The sequence below is a fragment of the Phodopus roborovskii genome, unplaced genomic scaffold (genome assembly GCF_943737965.1).
Source record: "Phodopus roborovskii unplaced genomic scaffold, PHOROB, whole genome shotgun sequence".
NCBI classification, from domain to species: domain Eukaryota; kingdom Metazoa; phylum Chordata; class Mammalia; order Rodentia; family Cricetidae; genus Phodopus; species Phodopus roborovskii.
The window spans coordinates 641885-660106 of NW_026126560.1; the positions used below are offsets into that span (position 1 = coordinate 641885).

General features: G+C 48.6%; 1 protein-coding gene across 1 annotated transcript in view; it reads left to right on the forward strand.

Moving 5' to 3' along the window:
* Nucleotides 1-5386: 5386 nt before the first annotated feature.
* Nucleotides 5387-18222, forward strand: part of Cngb1 (cyclic nucleotide gated channel subunit beta 1) — a 56870-nt gene continuing 44034 nt past the window's right edge. The window contains exons 1-10 of the mRNA XM_051201929.1: nt 5387-5647; nt 8398-8460; nt 9078-9154; nt 9678-9943; nt 10552-10597; nt 11847-11922; nt 12616-12655; nt 13064-13220; nt 14478-14553; nt 15883-15919. Of these exons, the coding sequence (XP_051057886.1) occupies nt 5387-5647; nt 8398-8460; nt 9078-9154; nt 9678-9943; nt 10552-10597; nt 11847-11922; nt 12616-12655; nt 13064-13220; nt 14478-14553; nt 15883-15919 (1099 nt within the window). The remainder of the gene's footprint in view (nt 5648-8397; nt 8461-9077; nt 9155-9677; nt 9944-10551; nt 10598-11846; nt 11923-12615; nt 12656-13063; nt 13221-14477; nt 14554-15882; nt 15920-18222) is intronic.

The following is an 18222-nucleotide window of genomic DNA, read 5'->3' on the forward strand; positions in this document are numbered from 1 at the left end:
CAGTGAGAATTTGTTGACTCTACTTCCTGACCCCTAAGTTAGAGATGAAAAGTGGAGAAGGGTGCTAGGTAGGCATGGAGGACCAGGAAGGGGCATGGTAATAAGGTGTGGGATGCTGTCTTAGAGAAGACACTACATGAGGAAGGACAGGATGGTAGAACAGAGAGAAAGGAAGAGAGCTCCCTTCTGCCATCTAGCCACAGCTACTACCTTGTCTGCAGGGCACAGACCCAGGTGCAGAGGCAGGGAAGGACCTTCACTTGTGCTGCTCCGTGGCCAGAGGAAGGGAGTCAGGGAGGCCTTGTGGGCAGCTGCAGGATAGGAGCACCACAGAGACAATGCCCACTGCAACCTGATTGTGAGGACGCAGCTCCCGGGTAACCCTAGCAACACAGGCTGCAGAGACCCCTAGGCACTTGACACCCATTCCCTGAAGACTGGGGTCTCCATAACTGCTACACAAGTCAAGCATCTTGGGAAATGTTGGAGCTGGGGCTCTATGGAGGTGACCTGGCCATACTCAGGCAGGGATAGCTGCTAGGCTCACTCAAAGCTGTGTCACTGTGCTTGCTAGTTCAACTTGACACAAGCTGTAGTCATCTGAGATGAGGGAACCCTAACTGAGAAAATGCCCCCATAAGATTAGGTTGTAGACAAGCTTGTAGAGCAGTTTCTTAATTAGGGCCCAACCTATGGTGGGTGATGCCATCTCTGGGCTGGTGGTCCTGGGTTCTAAAAGGAAGCAGTTGAGCAAGCTACAAGGAGCAAGCCAGTAAGCAACACTTCTCTGTGGCCTCAGTATCAGCTCTTGCCTCTGGGATCCTGCCTAGTTTTAGCTCCTGCCCTGACTTCATTTGGTGATGAACAGTGATTTGGAAGCGTAAGCCAAATAAACTCTTTCCAACCTTTTGGTCTTGGTGTTTCATCACAGCAATAATAACCCTAACTAGGACAGTGACACTAGTTAATACTGCCTCTTTCTGGTACCCAAGAGTACTGTTTGTATTAGGCTCTGCAACAGAGCTGCTTGGAGGGCCCTCTGTCCCCATGAATCTCAGGGAAGAGGATGTGAAGCTGTCTTTGGTCTTTGGGGGTGGAGATTAGCCAGGCTCCAGGGTCAGGGCAGGGATCTGGCAGAGTGGTGGCCTCAGCAGGCCAGGGATTAGCAGGTGATACTCCGCCCCACCCCCTCCTACCATACCTCACCACTTGGAGAACTGTAGCCTCCTTTCTCACAGGAAAGCCAGGCTGTGGGTATCCTAGCTCAGAACCTGAAGCCCTAAGTTTAGAGCCAGACATTAGTTTGGAATACTGGGGCTGCCTCTTTAGCATATATTGGCATATAATTTGCATATACTTGCATGAGTGCTAAACCTGCTATTCAGAATTCCCTGCTGTTAGAATCCTGTAAGATTTGGTGCTCCTTCTCTATAGGGCCCAGGAACCTAAGGAAGGCTTCCTCATACAGAACTTTGCCCAGCGCTGACCCTGATTAGCACCCCCAACCAAAAGTCTGACTCTTGTTTTGTTTTGGTTTTGGTTTTTTCAAGGTGGGATTTCTTTGTGTTATCCTGGCAGTCCTGGAACTCACTCTGTAGGCCAGGCTGGTTTCAAACTCAGAGAGATAGGACTGCCTCCCAAGTATTGGGATTAAAGGTGTGTGCCATCACTACCCCACAAGGTCCAACTCTTTTAATGTTTGCTTCCCAAATACCACCTCCTCTATTGCTTTGATCTTCTATTGCAACAGTTCCTTGTAAATGACTTGGTTTAAGGTGTGGTGTTTCAGTAACCCAGATGCAATAGGACAGTGGGCTGCAGAGGAAGCCCTAAACCAGTGTCATTCAACACGCTAAGGGCTGGCTTACAGTAAGAACTCTAAAAATTTGTCCCAGGTGGTCAGGTTGAGTGTCTGCCCCTTACTGAACATCTTGTGGCCCTAGAACCAACCCAGGTACAACCATCTCATAGAACTCCCCCCACCACTGCCCTTTGTACCCCTTCTTCCTGGATCTGTGTTTCTCCTGAGAGTTCAGCCTAAGTTTACCGATTCAGTCAGTAATGAGCCAGGCCTTGGAACCTGTAATGGTCAAGACTGTTAATTTTGGGTTACAACTTGGCTGATCAAGAATGCCTTAGAGAATTGATAAAGCATGACTTCTAGGTGTGTCTGGAAGGGTGGTTCCAGGCAAGATTGGCATGTAGGTCAGCAAGCTGAAGACTCATCCTACTATATGGGTTGGAACTGTCTGCTTGGTTAGTGTCTGGGAGGGAACAGGGTAATGGAAAGAGGAAAACGTCTCTGATTCTTCTTCCTTAATTGGGTGTGGTTCTTCCTGCTGCTGCTGGCCTTGGACCACAGACTCTGGGCCCTTTGGCTGCCTTGGATGCTGAGTCTTGCACCAGTCACCCTTTATGGACTCTGAAGCCTGAGACATCTAACTGGGACTATATCCTAGGCCTTTTTGGTCTGAGACTTCATACTCTCCTGGTTCTGTTTCTCTGCAAATGCTGATAAATAAATACAGTTGACTAAAGGCCTTGTCCTGGGCCAATGGTTCTCATGGTAAAGACTGTGCCACAGAGAGTCTGCTGAGTTTCAGCATCAGTGCTGGACAAGAAGGACACACTCCTGTCCCCCTGACTTAGCTGATGAGCTCCTGTCACTTTGAGGAGTCTCCCAGAACCACATAGGCATGCAGGCTATTCCTAGTTCTGCAGCCTCTCAATGACTTTGTCAGTGTGTGGGAAGCCAGGCTCTGGCACTGGGGCAGGTTCCCTAGAAATTTATAGGGCCCTAAACTTTCTATCTAGGACCCTGATGGACACACTTGGGGGTTGCTGCTGGCTCCCCTGGGCACCAGTCATATTTCTGCCCTGCCTGCCCCCCCTTCTGCAATGCTAATCCTTTGCACCCGGCCCATCTAGTGCCAATTAATCCTGGCTGTGTCTGAGGGGCCAGCAGTAGGGGCATTGAGAAGGCAATTCCTTCCAGCAGCTGACATCTGAACAGGTAACTCAAAATGAAGTGGGGGCTCCGTGGGACCCCTTGGGGGATCCCCATGCTCTGCTCCTAGCAGAGCATTTAGGAAATAAAGTAGACCTGGCAGGAGAGCTTCGTACCTCCTCCCGTGGTTTAGACTTTGGCAGCTTCAGGGCAGCCTGAGAGGGTTGGGGGAACCTAGGAGTCTGTATTTTCTGTAGCTCCCCAGAAGATTCTCCCTTTACAGGGAGTAGGGGAGGGCAAGATGATCAGGAGAATGAGTGTTATCAGAGGTGGTGTGGGAGCCAGGTGTCAGGAGGAGGGCTTTCCTCAGGTCTGGTGTCTGGGGCTGTTGATAGCTGTCTGGGGTCTGTGCATTCTGTCATCCCAAACATGTGACCTTGGGAGGAAATCGCTGTGTCCACACTCTTCCCCCCTCTCCCCAGCCAGCAGGGAACTAGAAGAACCCAAGGGTTGTGTCTGGCTCCCATCACTTTTCTGTATGTAGGTTGATCTGACTGCACAGCTTACACTCTGTCCCCATTGAGGCTGTCCTAGGGGAAGATGAGCCAGAGCTGGGACTGAGGTCAAGGAGCCTGGCAATGGGCTCGAGAAAGCAGGTACTGGGGTAGGGATCCCTGGCCACGGGGCTTCTTTTTTCAAGGGTCCTGGTAGAGGCAGGAAGGAGGTAAAATCTTGGTAGGTCTGTGTCCTGGGTGGCCTTGCACAGACCTGTCTACAGATCAGCCTGGATGGTGCCACTAAGCCGTCCTTTGAGAATTTGGTGACACAGAGCTTGGCTTAATATCAATGAGCTAGAAAATGGTTGAAATGTCATTATCAACTGTGACAGAGGTCCAACTGGCACTTTATCTTCAAAGTTAAACAAATGATAAGTGTTACTATTTATGTATTTTTTTTATAATTTATTTAACCTTATTTTATGTGCATTGGTATGAAGGTGTCAGATTACCTGGAATTGTGAGATGTATTGTGGGTGCTGGAATTTGAACCTGGGTTCTCTGGAAAAACAGCCATTGCTCTTAACCACTGAGCCATCTCCCCAGCCCCTTGTTTATTTATTTACAGGGTCTCACTGTATAGCTCTGTCTGACCTGAAACTTGCTATGTAGATCAGGCTGGCTTTAAATTCACAGAAATCTGCCTGCCTCTGCCTCCTGAGTGCCGGAATTAAAGCACTCAAGCTAATGTTATCTAGACAATACAGACTTCCTGTTCATAGGTCTCAGTATTTCTTTTCTGTCATGGGCTTCTACAGTATATGATGTTCCACAATCTGTGTTTGCACTCTGACTGTACAGTCATGACCAATGTTTATGAAGTCTTCAGCATGGGCAAGTCACTGGCTAGCAGCTGACATCTGAACAGATAAGTCAGAATTAAGGGGGCTCAGTCACTGGTCTGAGAATGTTGCTTTTATCCAAAAACAATTTTTTGTTTTTTGTTTTTGTTTGTTTTTTGAGATGGGTTCTTTGTGTATCCCTGGCTACCTGGAACTCACTCTGTAGATCAGGCTGGCTTCAAACTCTCAGAGATCTGCCTGCCTCTGCCTCCTGAATGCTGGGATTAAAGTTGTGTGCCACCATGCCTGGCTTCTCTTAATGGATTTTATCCTCACACTCTGCTCACAAGATGGGGGTCGATCAATGGCGCTTGGTTTTTGCTCAGGCTGACTTGGAACTACTGATTCTTCTGCCTCCACTGCGCAAGTGCAAGTGCTGGAATCTGAGTGGGTACCACCATGCCTGGCTTCAGTGCCCCCACTTTACAGACAGGCAGACAGGGATGAAGGGAGTCAACTGATCTGCTCATGACAACGCTAGAGCATGTCACCTCTCACTCAAATGAATGTGCTCCTTACTTTCCAACCTTCCCCTTATCAGCTGCATTGCAATTTATGCAATACAGACCTCATCCATGATGAGCATTCAAATTCTTTCTAATAGCTAGCCTCTGATAACATTGTAGAGATATTTTTCATTTATGTGTGCTTTTTTGAATCCCACCCAAAATTGTTCCCTCAGCTTAGAAAAAGATAAGGGAAGTATAAAAAAATCCATACCAAAGAATACTATTCCATAATACAAACTGCAGAAACTCTTTAAAGATTTTTATTTAATATATATGTGTACATATTTCATGTATGTGTGCATATTTCATTTGTGTGTGGATGCTCACAGAGGCCAGAAGAAAGTATTGATCTCCTGTAACTGGGGTTGCAGGTGTCTGTGAGCTGCTTGATGTGGGTACTGGGAACTAAATATGGATGTTCGGGAAGAGCAGCAAGTGCTCTTAACCATGACACCATCTCTCCAGCCCTGCCGCAGAAATATTTTTAAAGATGAGGTGTGGTGAAGGCTGTCTGCAGCCCACAATGTGGCCATGAAAGAGGAGCGTGCCTGTGAACCTTCTGGTGCAATTCAAGACTCTGTTACAGGCATCAGGATGCTAGGCTGGATCCAGAAGGTGCTGCCTCAGCCTCCAGAGACCCTTCAGAGGACTGAGGAGGTAGCAGAAACACAGCCAGAACCAGAGTTGGAGCCTGAGGCAAAACCAGAACCTGAGCCAGAGCCTCAGCTGGAGCCAGAGCCAGAACCGGAAACAGCCCCTGAAGAGGATGTGCCAGAGGAGGTCCAGACCCTGGTGAGAGGAGAGGGTAGGAGGGCAGGCTGGTTTTGCTGCTTGGGGACTCACAGCCTGAGCAACCTGATCTCTGTGGGCTTTCTCAAGAAAGAAAAGTGGGAGCCAGTAGGAAATGTGGCTACTGACTCAGTGCATTTCTGCATGGGGCCACTCAAGCCTGTTTCTGTGAAAGGTAAGGTAGGCTTTGTGGGCTATGCCATCTCTCTTAGTTGCTCAGCTCTGCCAGCTACAGCATCAGCCCAGCTGTGCAGAACACGTAACAAATGGGTGTGGCTGTGTGCTGACAAAATTTATTTATGGGACTGGAGAGATGGCTCAGAGGGCAGAAGCATTTACCATGCAAGCATGAGGACCTGAGTTCAAATCCCCAGAACCTAGGTGTAATCTCAGCACTTCTCTAAGGAGCTGGGAGCAGAGAGGAGAAGCCCTGGGAGCCCAAAGACCAGCTAGCCAGGCTAACATATTGAAAAGGCTGCAAAGAGACCTTGTCTCAAAACAAGGTGGCAGGCAAGGACTGATACCCAAGGTTGTCCTCTAAACATACATGGTGCATACGTTGTAATCATATACATTCTCCATTTAGAAAAACAAGCAACAGACTATAAATGCCCTGTGGCCATATTTATCAGCCTCTGTAGTCTAGAGCAGAGAGAGAGACATTCTAGACTCTAGTCCATGATTTGTTTATTACCGGACCATGAGGAGATTCAGAAATAGCTCCAGAACAGAACCATACCAGTTCCTTCAGTTGGTATTCATTTTGTAGGAAGACTTCTCAATTCAGGAAGTAGGAAATAATATAGGTTTTTAATAAAGAAGCCATGAATTTGAAAAGGGCAAGGAGGAGTTTATGGAAGGGCTTAGAGGGAGGAAAGAAAAGGGATAAATGATGTAATTATATTATTTTTAAAAATAACTAATTAAAAAAATTAAGAAACTGAGCAGTGTTGGTACATGCCATTAGTCCCAGCACTTGGGAGGTAGAGGCAGGCAGATCTCTGAGTTGTAGGCCAGCATGGTCTATAGTGTGAGTTCCAGGATAGCCAGGAAACACAGAGAAACTCTGTCTCAAAAAACCAATACCTAACTAACCAATTAACTAACTAACAACTAATTTTAAACAAGATTAGTATTCCACTGAGTACATACACTTTGGAACATACCAGAATAAAAACCATATTCCATTTATTTAATGTGTAGAATGTTCAGAGATCAGAGGACAAGTCTTGTGTGGAACATGTCCTCAGGGTGGACAGCAAGCACCTTTACCCACAAAACCTCTCACCAACCCTTAATTTTTAATCCAAAGTGTTCAGTCACCATGACCAGTTAGCAGTTTCTATTGGCATTGGTCCATGTACACATATTGAGGAACCTTTTTCTAGCAAGTTCCTTCAAGCATATCAAAAACTTACCAGTTTGACACTGCATCCCTTCAGGAGCCTGATGACAACTAATTTAGCAGCTTAATTAAGCAGGTTTCATTTGGCTTCTAATTGATGCTAGATATTGTGTTTAGTGCAAAAGGCATAAAGAGGAATCAATTAGGCATTGTCCCTTGAAGTCGGTAGACAAGATCCCATTTGCTGCTTCCATCAGGAGACAGGGCTAGTGAGGGACTGAGCTCCAGTATAGCTCTTAAAACTTACAGCAATTCACAAGCAAGGGTCATTTACCCTCCAAAGTTGGAGGCTAGTGGAGCATGCTTAGACACAGGCTGGTGGGGAGATACAGAGGCAAGGCATTCCTGGAAGAAGAGAGGTTGTTCGTGGGCTAGTGCAGAGTGTGTTTAGGAAATGGCTATAGAGTACGTATGTGTGGACATGTGTATGTACATATGGTATATTCATGGTGGCATACTCTGAGACATGGGCATTTCAAATTTGTATATACATGCCTGTGTGTGTGTAGTTGTATGCATATGCATGCACATGTGTTTATTGTATGCACATGACTCCATGTGCATGAGCTCATTTCTGAGTATGAGCTTATGTGTTTGTGTGTATACTTGTCTGTCACATTTGCACATCTCTGTATGCATACATATTTTATATGCCACATGTATACTTGTGTATATTTTAGATGTGTGTATATTTGTATATGTGTACACGTGTATATACACATACTTATATAATTGTGCAAATGCCTGTTTATGTGACTGAGCATGTACATGTATGTGTATATGCAAATTTCTGTCTTTATACATATGCAAATATATCTGCATGCACATGTGTTCATGTGTGTATGCAGACATGTCTATTACATGTGTGTATACATATGTATATATGAACACAGTTGTATTTCTGATATGTGTATATGCAGGAAGATACAAGTGTATTTGTATGAATGCACTTGTTTTGTATATATGTGCATACATGTGTATCACTATTGTATGCACAATAGTGTGATATGCATGATCATGTCTATGTGTACATAGACATAAATATGGTCTCAGATAGACCAGATCTGAAGTGTGGGACTCTTTTCCAGAGGCCCAGGAATTTTTCTTCTCTGTCCTCTGTCCTCCAAGCCCAGGTATGGGTATACACCTGTGGATATCTGCATGGATGCTCATGTGTGGCTGTCTGTATCTGTACACAGTGTGCAGGAGTAGAAGAGGCTGCAGGAACAGTAGAGAGGCAAATAGCAGAGGCAGGAAGGAAAGTTTGGGCACCAGAAGGAAGAGGCCTGATGGGGGAGCACCTCTGGCCTCCGTTCTCCAATGTCCCATGTCTTCTCCCTCTTCTCAGGTCATTGCGTGGAACATCTTTTTGGGGGATGTGAGGCTCCAGCCTGGGTGCATGGCCCCTGTGGTGTGAGGAAGGAAGGGCCCAGGGTGGAGGATGAAGCTAGCAGGACTTATAGATGATACTGAAATGCATCATTTGACTTTGGGGACTGCAGGTCCCAAGAGTGAACCAGAGGCTGTCCTTTATGCACCAGGCAGCCTCATCAAGGCTTACAGGTTCTGTTTGAACCCCACAGCCACTGGAGGAGCCAATGGAAGGGGAAGGTGTAGCTGAGGCTGATCCTAGCCTTCAAGGTGAGTGCTGGCACCCAGGCTGGCTGGGCAGGGGACTAGGGTCCTCTCAGAGCCTAACAACAGCTCACTTCACAGATAAAGCAGAGGCTCGGGGAAGTTTGAAGTGGGCTCCTGGGAGCTTTTAAGCTGAGCAGAGTAGAAAAGCTCACCTGCTAACCCCTTAGTGGTCTCCTTCTGCCCAGCTTCTGACTCAATCTCCCTAGCAAAGGAGAAATGGGCCTCTCTGGGCCACATTTGAAATATGGGACCTTTTTTTTTTTTTTTTTTTTTTTTTTTTGCCAGAGGTCCAGGAAACTGACCCTCCTCAGCCTACCTTCCAGGCCCAGGTTGCGGTTGCCAAGGTGAACAGGTACCATATCACCCTCTCCCTTCCCACTGTCCCTGCAGGGAGCCACTGGCATGGAGGGGACAGCTCTGAATCAAGTCTGTGGCCATTCAATAGAGGCCCAGAACATCAGCCAATGGTCAGGGGAGCTTTCATGGGAGTTGAGGGTGCTCTTGGCACAACGGGGGTGATGGCCACAGTAATATTGGGGAGCTAGAATGGTATCAGTGCTGGGGTGACTTCAGACAAGCCAGTGTTCCTGATCTTTAGCCATTTTAGTTCATAGAGTTTGTCCAGCAAAGCATATCTTGGTCTGGGGCTAATGAAAGGCAGGGAATCGGGACACTCACATGAACGGATCAGCCTCTACCTCTGCCTCCAGAGGTACTCTAAGGGGATCCTTTTAGAGTAACAAAATGTGAGAATGCTGGCAGGGGTCCAGAGCTGTACAGAGCAACTGCAGGGCAGGTTCCTAAGGTCTCTCTCATGTCCTTGGCTAGGGACTGCAGGGGACCCTGTGTTTTCCAGAGAGGAAGTAAGGCTTGAAAGACTCACCATGGCTTCATTCATGTCAATGAATGTAGTGTCCTTTGGGATACTACAGGCTGCCACTCTGATGGGGTAGGGATTGATCGTGAACTGGTGTCTCTATCCCTTGGCAGCCCCAGTGCCTGGGTGCTGACCTGGTTCTGGAAGGGCATGGAGAAGGTCGTGCCACAGCCTGTCTACAGCAGCAAGGGTAGCCAGAACCTGGCTGCCGGAGTGGGAGACACAGATCAGGTACAAGCGCAGGGTGACCTGCGGGTGGAAGAAGGGTCAGCAGAGGGTTGTGGGGATGGGGAGGCTGCTCCTTGGACTCCTTGTAATGTCTGTCTGTCTCAGCAGGCTGGGGCACAGATTCTGGGACCCTGTGGCACTGGGGAACCAGGTGAGACCAAAAGGTAGGATGGTTTTCCAAGGGTGGGAGCCTCTAAGAGGAGACTGGGATGGGCCCAGAAGTGGGGAGAATTCGAATGGTCCGTGGAAGTGACCCATCCATTGGCTTTGAGAGGCCTGATTTGGGTGGTCTCAGTACTGCTTAGGTTGACCTGGGGTTCAGGCAAGTGCTTGCTCTCGCTCCCAACCCATTCCCCTCGCTTTCTCCTCTTCCCCTCTCTTTCTGTCCCTTTTTTATTTTTCTTCCCCTCCTCTTTCTCCACTGACTTCATGGATATTTTTCAATTTGTTAACTTATTTTTTTTTAACTGATACATAAAACACAACATTGTTCATCTTAAGGGCTACCAGTGACGTTTTGTTCCCCACATGCTTTTGTGATCAGGTTAAACCTACCTCGGTCCTCTGATAATTCTCATTTCTTCCTGGTGAAGACATTCGGTCTTTTCTGTAGATTTGGAGATAATGCAGTGTTCAGGTGACGTCTGTATCTGCCCCCTGTGCAGCCAGAACTTCTGACAATCCCTACATGCAGTTTTGTATCCACTGAGCAATTTTTCCTCAGCCTGTTTCCCTGTCCTTTATTTCCTGACTCTGTAGGGTCTGCAGATGGCTCAGATGAAGCTTCCAGGGCTCAAGATACTGAGTAAGTCCTTGACAACAAGTGTCACTGTTGTCTGTAGTGGGTCAAATAGTGTGCACAGAGTTTGAGAGTCTTGGGCTCAGGAGCAGGGTTTATTGACACCTCCTGTGTGACCTGAAGTGTGTTCCTCCCCTCCCCCTGCACGTGTGCGCGTGCGTGCGTGCGTGTGTGTGTGTGTGTGTGTGTGTGTGTGTGTATGTATGTGTGTGTTGATAGGGGGAGTTGAGACAGGGCTTCTGTGTAGCCCTGGCTGTCCTGGAACTCACTCTGTAGATCAGGCTAACCTCAAATTCACAGAGATCCACCTGCCTCTGCCTACCAAGTGCTGGGACTAAAGGTGTGCACCACCACACTTAGCCTCTTCCCTCCTTTCAAGCCCACTTTTCTTGTCTGCAGCATGGAGTGGTGTAAACACCATGCTGCCCATGCTTTCCGCTGCTTGCTGGACACTCTGTGTGGGACCACCTCTGGGGAGGAAAGGGAGCATGGATGAGCTCTGTGCAGAGACTTCTGGGAGTGTGGGGCCTATGTGGCATCTGGGAGCAGGGCTTGGACCACCACAGTGAATATGCTACTTGTTGTCTCATCAGTTCAGGTCTCTCAAAGGAAGCTACCTGCCTTGCCAGTGAGGGTGTCAGGGCAGGTGGGGGCAATGACACATTGGGGCACCTGCTCAAGAGGGGCCCTGCCCAGTCTCAGCCACCTCTGCCTGCAGTAACTGCAAAGTCTCCTGTGTTTTATGAAAAGCCACAAGCTGATCTGGACACAAAGGCACACACCTGTAACCTATAACTCTGGAACTGGGGAGACTGAGATTGGGGATCATGAATTTGAACCCAGTTGGGGCTTTACAGCTAGACTCTGTCTCAAAAGCAAACCAAACAAAAAATAAAAACAAAATAAAGTCCTAGGAACCTAGGACTTTATATAAAGTTCTTAATGCCTATTGCCAGTTATTAATTATATGTATATATATAATTAAATATACATATATATGTACACACACACAATTGTCATGTCCCTAATATCAGCCTGAAGAACTACTTTGTGATTTCTGCAAGAAACCCAGACTCATGCCTTCTGTCCCAACCACCTCCTTCCATTCACCCCTTCACTCACTCATTCCTTGGACTGCTGGCTCCTTGCTGCAGGTGTAGAAGGCTGGCCAGGCCTAGACTCCAGTGGGCAGTAAGGTAGCTCAGATGGGCCTTATTTCAGGCCACCCACTTGCTGACCACTGACCCTTCTGCAGGCCTAGCCTGTGGCTGCTCAGATGGCTTGAACAGAATCTGGAGAAAGTACTGCCTCAGCCCCCCAAACCCTCCGAGGTAAGTGGTGAGTTGGGGGTGGACAGCTGACCAGCAGGGAGGGTTGGGGCCCAGGGAGCTGCTTCCTCCAGCAGGCTATGGCCAACCCCCAACATCCACTGGAGAGTAGATCTTCTCCTTGGAGTGTCCTACATGGCAGGGGGGGGGGGTGACTGACTAGGGCCTGGGGACATTTGGGAGCAAGATAGAGCCACTGTATTACTTACCTTTCTTAAGATGCTTAAAGAGTTTATGTTAGTTCATGGTTTAACGTGGGTACCATTTACCATGGCGTGGAACCACAGCAGCTGGTCATATTGCATCTGCAGTCCATAAGCGACAGAAGTGAACGCTAGTGGGTCTGTCTGTCTATGTCTGCCTGACTGTCTATCCTTCTCTCTCTGAAACCCTTTTGTGGAGTCTGGGATCCCAATCCATGGCATGGTACCACACACAGAGTGGGTCTTCCCTGCTGAGTTTAGCCTCTTTGGAAACTCCCTAAAAGACCTGTCCAGAGGTGTGTCTCCTAGATGATTCTGAATCAAGTTAACAAAGGAAATTAATCATCATGGTCCCACCGTCAGCATCATGCACGAGTGTATGCACACATGCACACATGTGTGAGCACACAGAGCACAGAGCCAGGGCACAGCTGGGCAAGGTGGGGTACATGCAGGGCTGGCTTTGACCATGACCCATCTTTCTGTCATCCAGGCTTGGAGAGCTGAACCTGAGGCTACTGTCTTGGACCCAGGTACAGAGAAAGAACTGGGAGGGGCTTCCCAAATGGTCACAGGCTGGGCTTCAGGGGAACCTGAAACTGCCAGTGTGTGTGTGTGTGTGTGTGTGTGTGTGTGTGTGTGTGTGTGTGGTCTCACAGTAGCCTTAGTTCTCAGCCAAATGAGGGGACAGTTCAGTCCTTGATAAGACTGGAAACCCCACGTTAGTCAGATCTGGGACTCTAGCAGCTAGGGTCAGTTGGATTTCACAAGCTTGGATGTGTCCCTTTTCCTTCCTGTACTGTTTGATATTAAATGTTTGTTATTGAATAAAATGGCCTCACCCAGCCATGTCAAGTCTCCAAATCTGGCCTTTTATACCCAAGAGGGATTGGATGAGACCCTGGTACGGGTTCTTTAGTGCTGGCTCTTCTACCACTCAGATCCTCCAGAACCCCTGTTGGAGACAGAGCCCACAGACAGTAGTCCCTCCCAGCCAAATCCCGGAACGGGAACCGTGGAGCCCAAGGAGGAGCCAGATGCAGAGCCCCAGCCTGGCTTACAGACTGCTTCCCTGCCACCACCTGGGGACCCTGTCAGGTGAGCCCTCTGAAGGCCACAGCTCCCACAGGGAGCAGGCTCAGAGCTTTGCTTTAGCCCAATACTGGTTTGCTGAGTTAGAAAGTTAAAATATGCATTTGGAAGAAAACTCAGACTCCCCAGGCAAACCTCATCAGCCAAAATGGGGAGTGTACGTTTCCTTTAAACATGTATCAAGTACTCACTAGTAAACTCAGGAATTCAAGGCCTGTTAGGATTCTGTAGCCGAATCTTATCTCAAAACAAGCAACACACACACACACACACACACACACACACACACACACCTCTATCAAAAGCAAATTGCATGAATTCTTATACATCCTCCTTTTTTTTTCACTTAGAAAAAAAAAGTTCCCTAGGGTCTGGAGAACTGGCTCAGTGGTTAAGAGTGTTTGCTATTCAAGCTCACTCCTCATGTTGTGCAGGCTCACTCCATGAGCATGAGGGCCAGACTATGGATCCCAGCACCCATGTAAAAATGAGCATGCTCCTGTGCAGGACTGTAACCCCAGCACCGAGGCAGAGGGTGGAGATGGGGGCGTGGGGAGGGGGAATTGCTTGCTGGCTGCCACCCTAGCTGCAAAAACTTGAGCTCTAGGTTTAGGTAGAGACCTTGCCTCCAGTTTACAGAGAGATGATGTCTCAGGTTTAGGGAGAGGCTGCCTCAAAGGAACAAGGCAGAGAATGCTAGAGGAGGGTGCCTTCCACTCTTCTCTGGTCTTAGCACCCTTGCACAGACATACACACCTGTACATAACCCCCCCCACACACACACACCAAACTTTTTAAAGAAGTCCCTCAGTGGTGGTTTTATACACCGGTTCTATTTCATTCCTTCAATCGCTGAGAAGAACTACATAGTACTCCATTTATTTAACCACACAGAAGCACTTAGAATTGGTTCACACTTTTCCTGCAAACAAAAAACCTTGAACACGCCCTATTTGGCCACCAGGAGTAAATGTGTGGACTCAAGGCCACATGCATTTAAAATCTGGATGGGTGCTGCTCAATGCTCATACCCTGGGTGTGTGTGAGAGACTGGAAATGCATATGTGAAGTGAGGTGAAGAAGAAAGCTGAGCTACCTGCTGGGGCTGGATGGAGAGGGAAGGGGGAGGAGGATGGGGAGGGGAGGACAGGGCCTTCAGGGTTAGAGACCTGGGACTGGCCTCTGACATGACCTGCCTCCTGGCAGGCTTGTTCTGCCCCAATTCCCCACCCTGAGCCTTCCCACCTGGCTTCTCCACTACAGGCTGCTTGAGTGGCTCCGACACAGGCTGGAGATGGCCCTGCCACAGCCTGTGCTCCACAGGAAAGCTGCGGAGCAGGTGAGTGGCAGCCAGGCAGAAGAGGCCCCGGCTGGGTGGTGGTGAGGGAGGGGTGTTGAAAGCTCAGACGAGGGCTGGACGCTTGGCTCAGGCGCCTGGGGATGGGGACACAGCAAGAAAGGAGCCGCCAATGGCAACTCAGCCCTGGAGCCTGCCTGTGTGCACACATTTGTTGAGGCTCTGTAGCCACAGGACTGGTCTACCTGCCAGGAGCTTTCAGTCTAGGGACTTCTGCAGGAGTAGTGGAGCTCAGAGACAGAGTTTCCTGGAGCATCAAGGAAGGCTTGGTAGTAGAATGACCCCCAAGAATGTATAGGGATGCTCTAGGAAGAAGTGATGTTTCCAGGAAGTCTACAGGCTCCATGAGTATTCCTGGCAGCTTAGGGCCCAAACATGGGTGGTGGGAAAGCAGGGTCATGGTCAACTCTTCGTTTTCTTTACCAAGAGACTAGGGCCTGATTCTCCTTCCTGGGGGACGACAACTCATGTCTCCATAGAAGCACCTACAACCGGGAGGTGACTGTGTGACATTGGACTGGGTCCTCTGAGAGCCTTACTTTATCTCCCTGAGCAGTGGGTGAACAATTCCATTACCACCCAGGCTTGTGAAGGAAAACAAGGAAAGAAAAGAGCTTTGAAAGTAAGCCAGAGAGTGTTGGGCCTGGACTGGTCCTGGGTCTCTGGGGCCCGTAAGGTCCTAGCACCAGCATCTGAGCAGGCACCTTGCTGCAATTGCTTCAGGGACCCTACCTTGTGTCACAGAGTTAACTGCTCTATTTTTCCCTCGATGGCTCTAGGCCCAGCAGGGATTTTATTCTTTGTTTAATGGGAGGTGTTCCAAAGAGCCAGATACCCTGAGTCCACACCCAGTTCTGCACACTCCTCCTCTCCCAGCTGGCTCAGTGCTGAGGGAGGCTGAGCAAAAGGTACTGAAAGCCAGGCTTATGCATTCACACACCTCATCCGTGCTGTCTCCTAAGGGGTAAAGAACAATGGCTTCAGAGATTTCCAAGTATAAAAGGGGTTGGGGCTCAGGAACCATTAGCTAATGAAAATGCTGTGGTGACAGAGACTCTGGGAGAAGAGTTCCAGGTGCAAGAAAGAGGGCTGGCATCTCACAGAGTGAGCAAAAGAGAGGATATTATAGCCTGAGCAAAAGCTGGGAGCAAGCTGTGGTCCTGGCGGGGGAAGGGACCGGAGCAGCCAGGAGTGGGGACTCGAGGCAGTGGGTCTCTGCAGGTTCTGCTGGGGAAAAGATTCATATACATCGGTGACGGGAGGGGGCAGGTGAGGCCGTCATGACAGGTCTACTCTTTTCTCCCCATGTAGGACTCCAGCTGCCCTGGGACGTGTGATGTGCAGACTAGTAAGTATCACACATATGGGTCCCATGTTTACTTCAGGGAGAGCTACCTGATATGCTTAGGTCTGAGTGTGAGGTGCAATTAGGGTCTCCCAACCTGGAGTTGAGAGAGCCTGTTCTGCATCTCTGAATAACAGTGTTGGAGTTGGTGGTTAGAGTGTTTCCACTTTGGCTTCCAGCCTCCATCAGGAAAACAACAAGTCCACACCCCTTCCTGTTGGCAATCACCCAGAACTGGGAACTAGACTCCGGAAGCTGGGCTGAGCAGAGTCTAGGTTGAGAAAGTATGATGGATGGGATGTTCCTGACTACTCTGGAACATGTAGGAACTCCATGGCTGTTAGAGCAAGTAAAGGGCAAACCTTGGAGAACCAGAGACTCCTGTCTATTCAGAGTAAGTCATATGTAGCAGAAACTAGGCTCCATTTAGCCAGGCAAGTGATTAATCAGGCTGAAGTTCAAGGACCAAAATTTCCCAGGGCAGAGACCATCTATACACGACAGAGGGCTTAGATGGGTTCTGGGTCCTCCTGTCTTCCTATTGACTCCACGGAAGGTTGTAGGATTTCAGCTGGCTGAAATCAGGTTACCCCAAAGTTCCTGGGACAGGTAGGTCACTGGTGGGCACCAGACAAGAGTGGACACAGGCTTAGCACAAATGCCAGGAGTGTAGGTTTGTCCTCTGTGACTGCTGTGACAAATGTACATATGTCCACAATTGAGGTGCTGGCAAAGTCCAGTCCTTTTGAGGCCCTAGGAGTGGGGCTGGGCTGTCCTTGCAACTCTCCTGACCAGCTTGGCCTCTATGGCTTCTAGCTGATCTTCCATCTGCTCCCTGTCCCCTCTGCTCATCTCCCCCCACCCCCAGATCAACAGCTGGGGAGAAATCCTGCCCTAAACATGGGAGGCTCTTGCTTTTGAGATCCTGAGGCCAATCATGTTGTCAAAACCCTATTGCCAAATAAAGTCACAGTGGCATAGAATAGCATAGAACCTGAACATGTTTTTTTTTGGGGGGGGACACTGTTCAACCCACTTCATGGGATGACTAGGGGCCTGGGAATACATGTTCATTTCCTTCCTCTGCCCTGTCTCCTAACCTTCCCATCCATCCATCCTCTGCTTGGCCACTCATATCCTCACCTACCCATCCACCCACCCACTTTGGTCACTCATATATCCTTCCTTCCTTCCTTCCTTCCATCCATCCATCCATCTATCCACCCATCCATCCGCCAATCCATCCATTCCCATCCATCCATCTTCTGCTTGGCTACTCAGATGACCACCCTTTCATCCATCTATCCATCCATCTTCTGTCTGTCCACTCAGGTGCCCACATTTTTGTCACCTCCTTTGTTTCAGGGGTGACAGCAGCTGGAGGCCTCTGAAACAAGGGAGAAGGGGACCTGGGGAGCCCATGGACAAACGGATGAATGGATGAAGGACAGAAGGATGCCTCAAGAGAAGACCTTTTAGGGGGCAGTGACTGCTAATCTCCACCCTCCTTGAATAGTGAACACCAGGCAGGACCAAGGAAACCAGAGTCATATGAAACACCAGAGCTTTTGGGGCTCTTGGCCAGGGGGCAGCACCCTGACCAGATCAAGGGCAAGGGGGACTTCCTGGTGATTGACTACGGAGAGCCCTATTAAGGCCTCAATGTTCAATGTCTGAGCATGCTCACACCAGGAACCTAATACCATCCACACTGCTGCAGGGCCCACTTTCCCTACAAGTGGTTCTCCCAAGGTCTGTCCTAGTTCTGTCTCTGAGAGTCAGGGGACATCAACTATGACATTGTAATTGACATTAAAGAGTGTGACTTTGCACCTCAAATCTGTGACTGTATGACATTCTTAGGACAAGTCTGAAAGAAGCCTTTGGGTTTTACTTTTTTTTAGACAGGTCCTTGCTATACATTCCAGGCTGGCCTCCAAGTCTTCATCCTTCTGTCTCAACCAACTGATTGATGGAATTGCAAATATACCCCACAATACTGTAGTTCTTAAAGAGAGATGAGTTGAATAGACATTGCCTGTGGTACTGGGGTTATAGGCTGGAGGCTCCTAGATGTCTTTATTTAGATTGATTTTGAAACAGAATTGTCAACCTTTAAAAAAAGTCAGCATTCATGCTGGATGATGGTGGTACACACTTTAATCCCAGCACTTGGGAGGTAGAGACAGGCAGATCTCTAAGTAGGCCAGCCTGGTATACAGAGCAAGTGCTAGGACAGCCAGGGCTACATAGAGAAACCCTGTCTCAATAAGTAAATTAAATAAATAAATAAAATGTAAAGATCA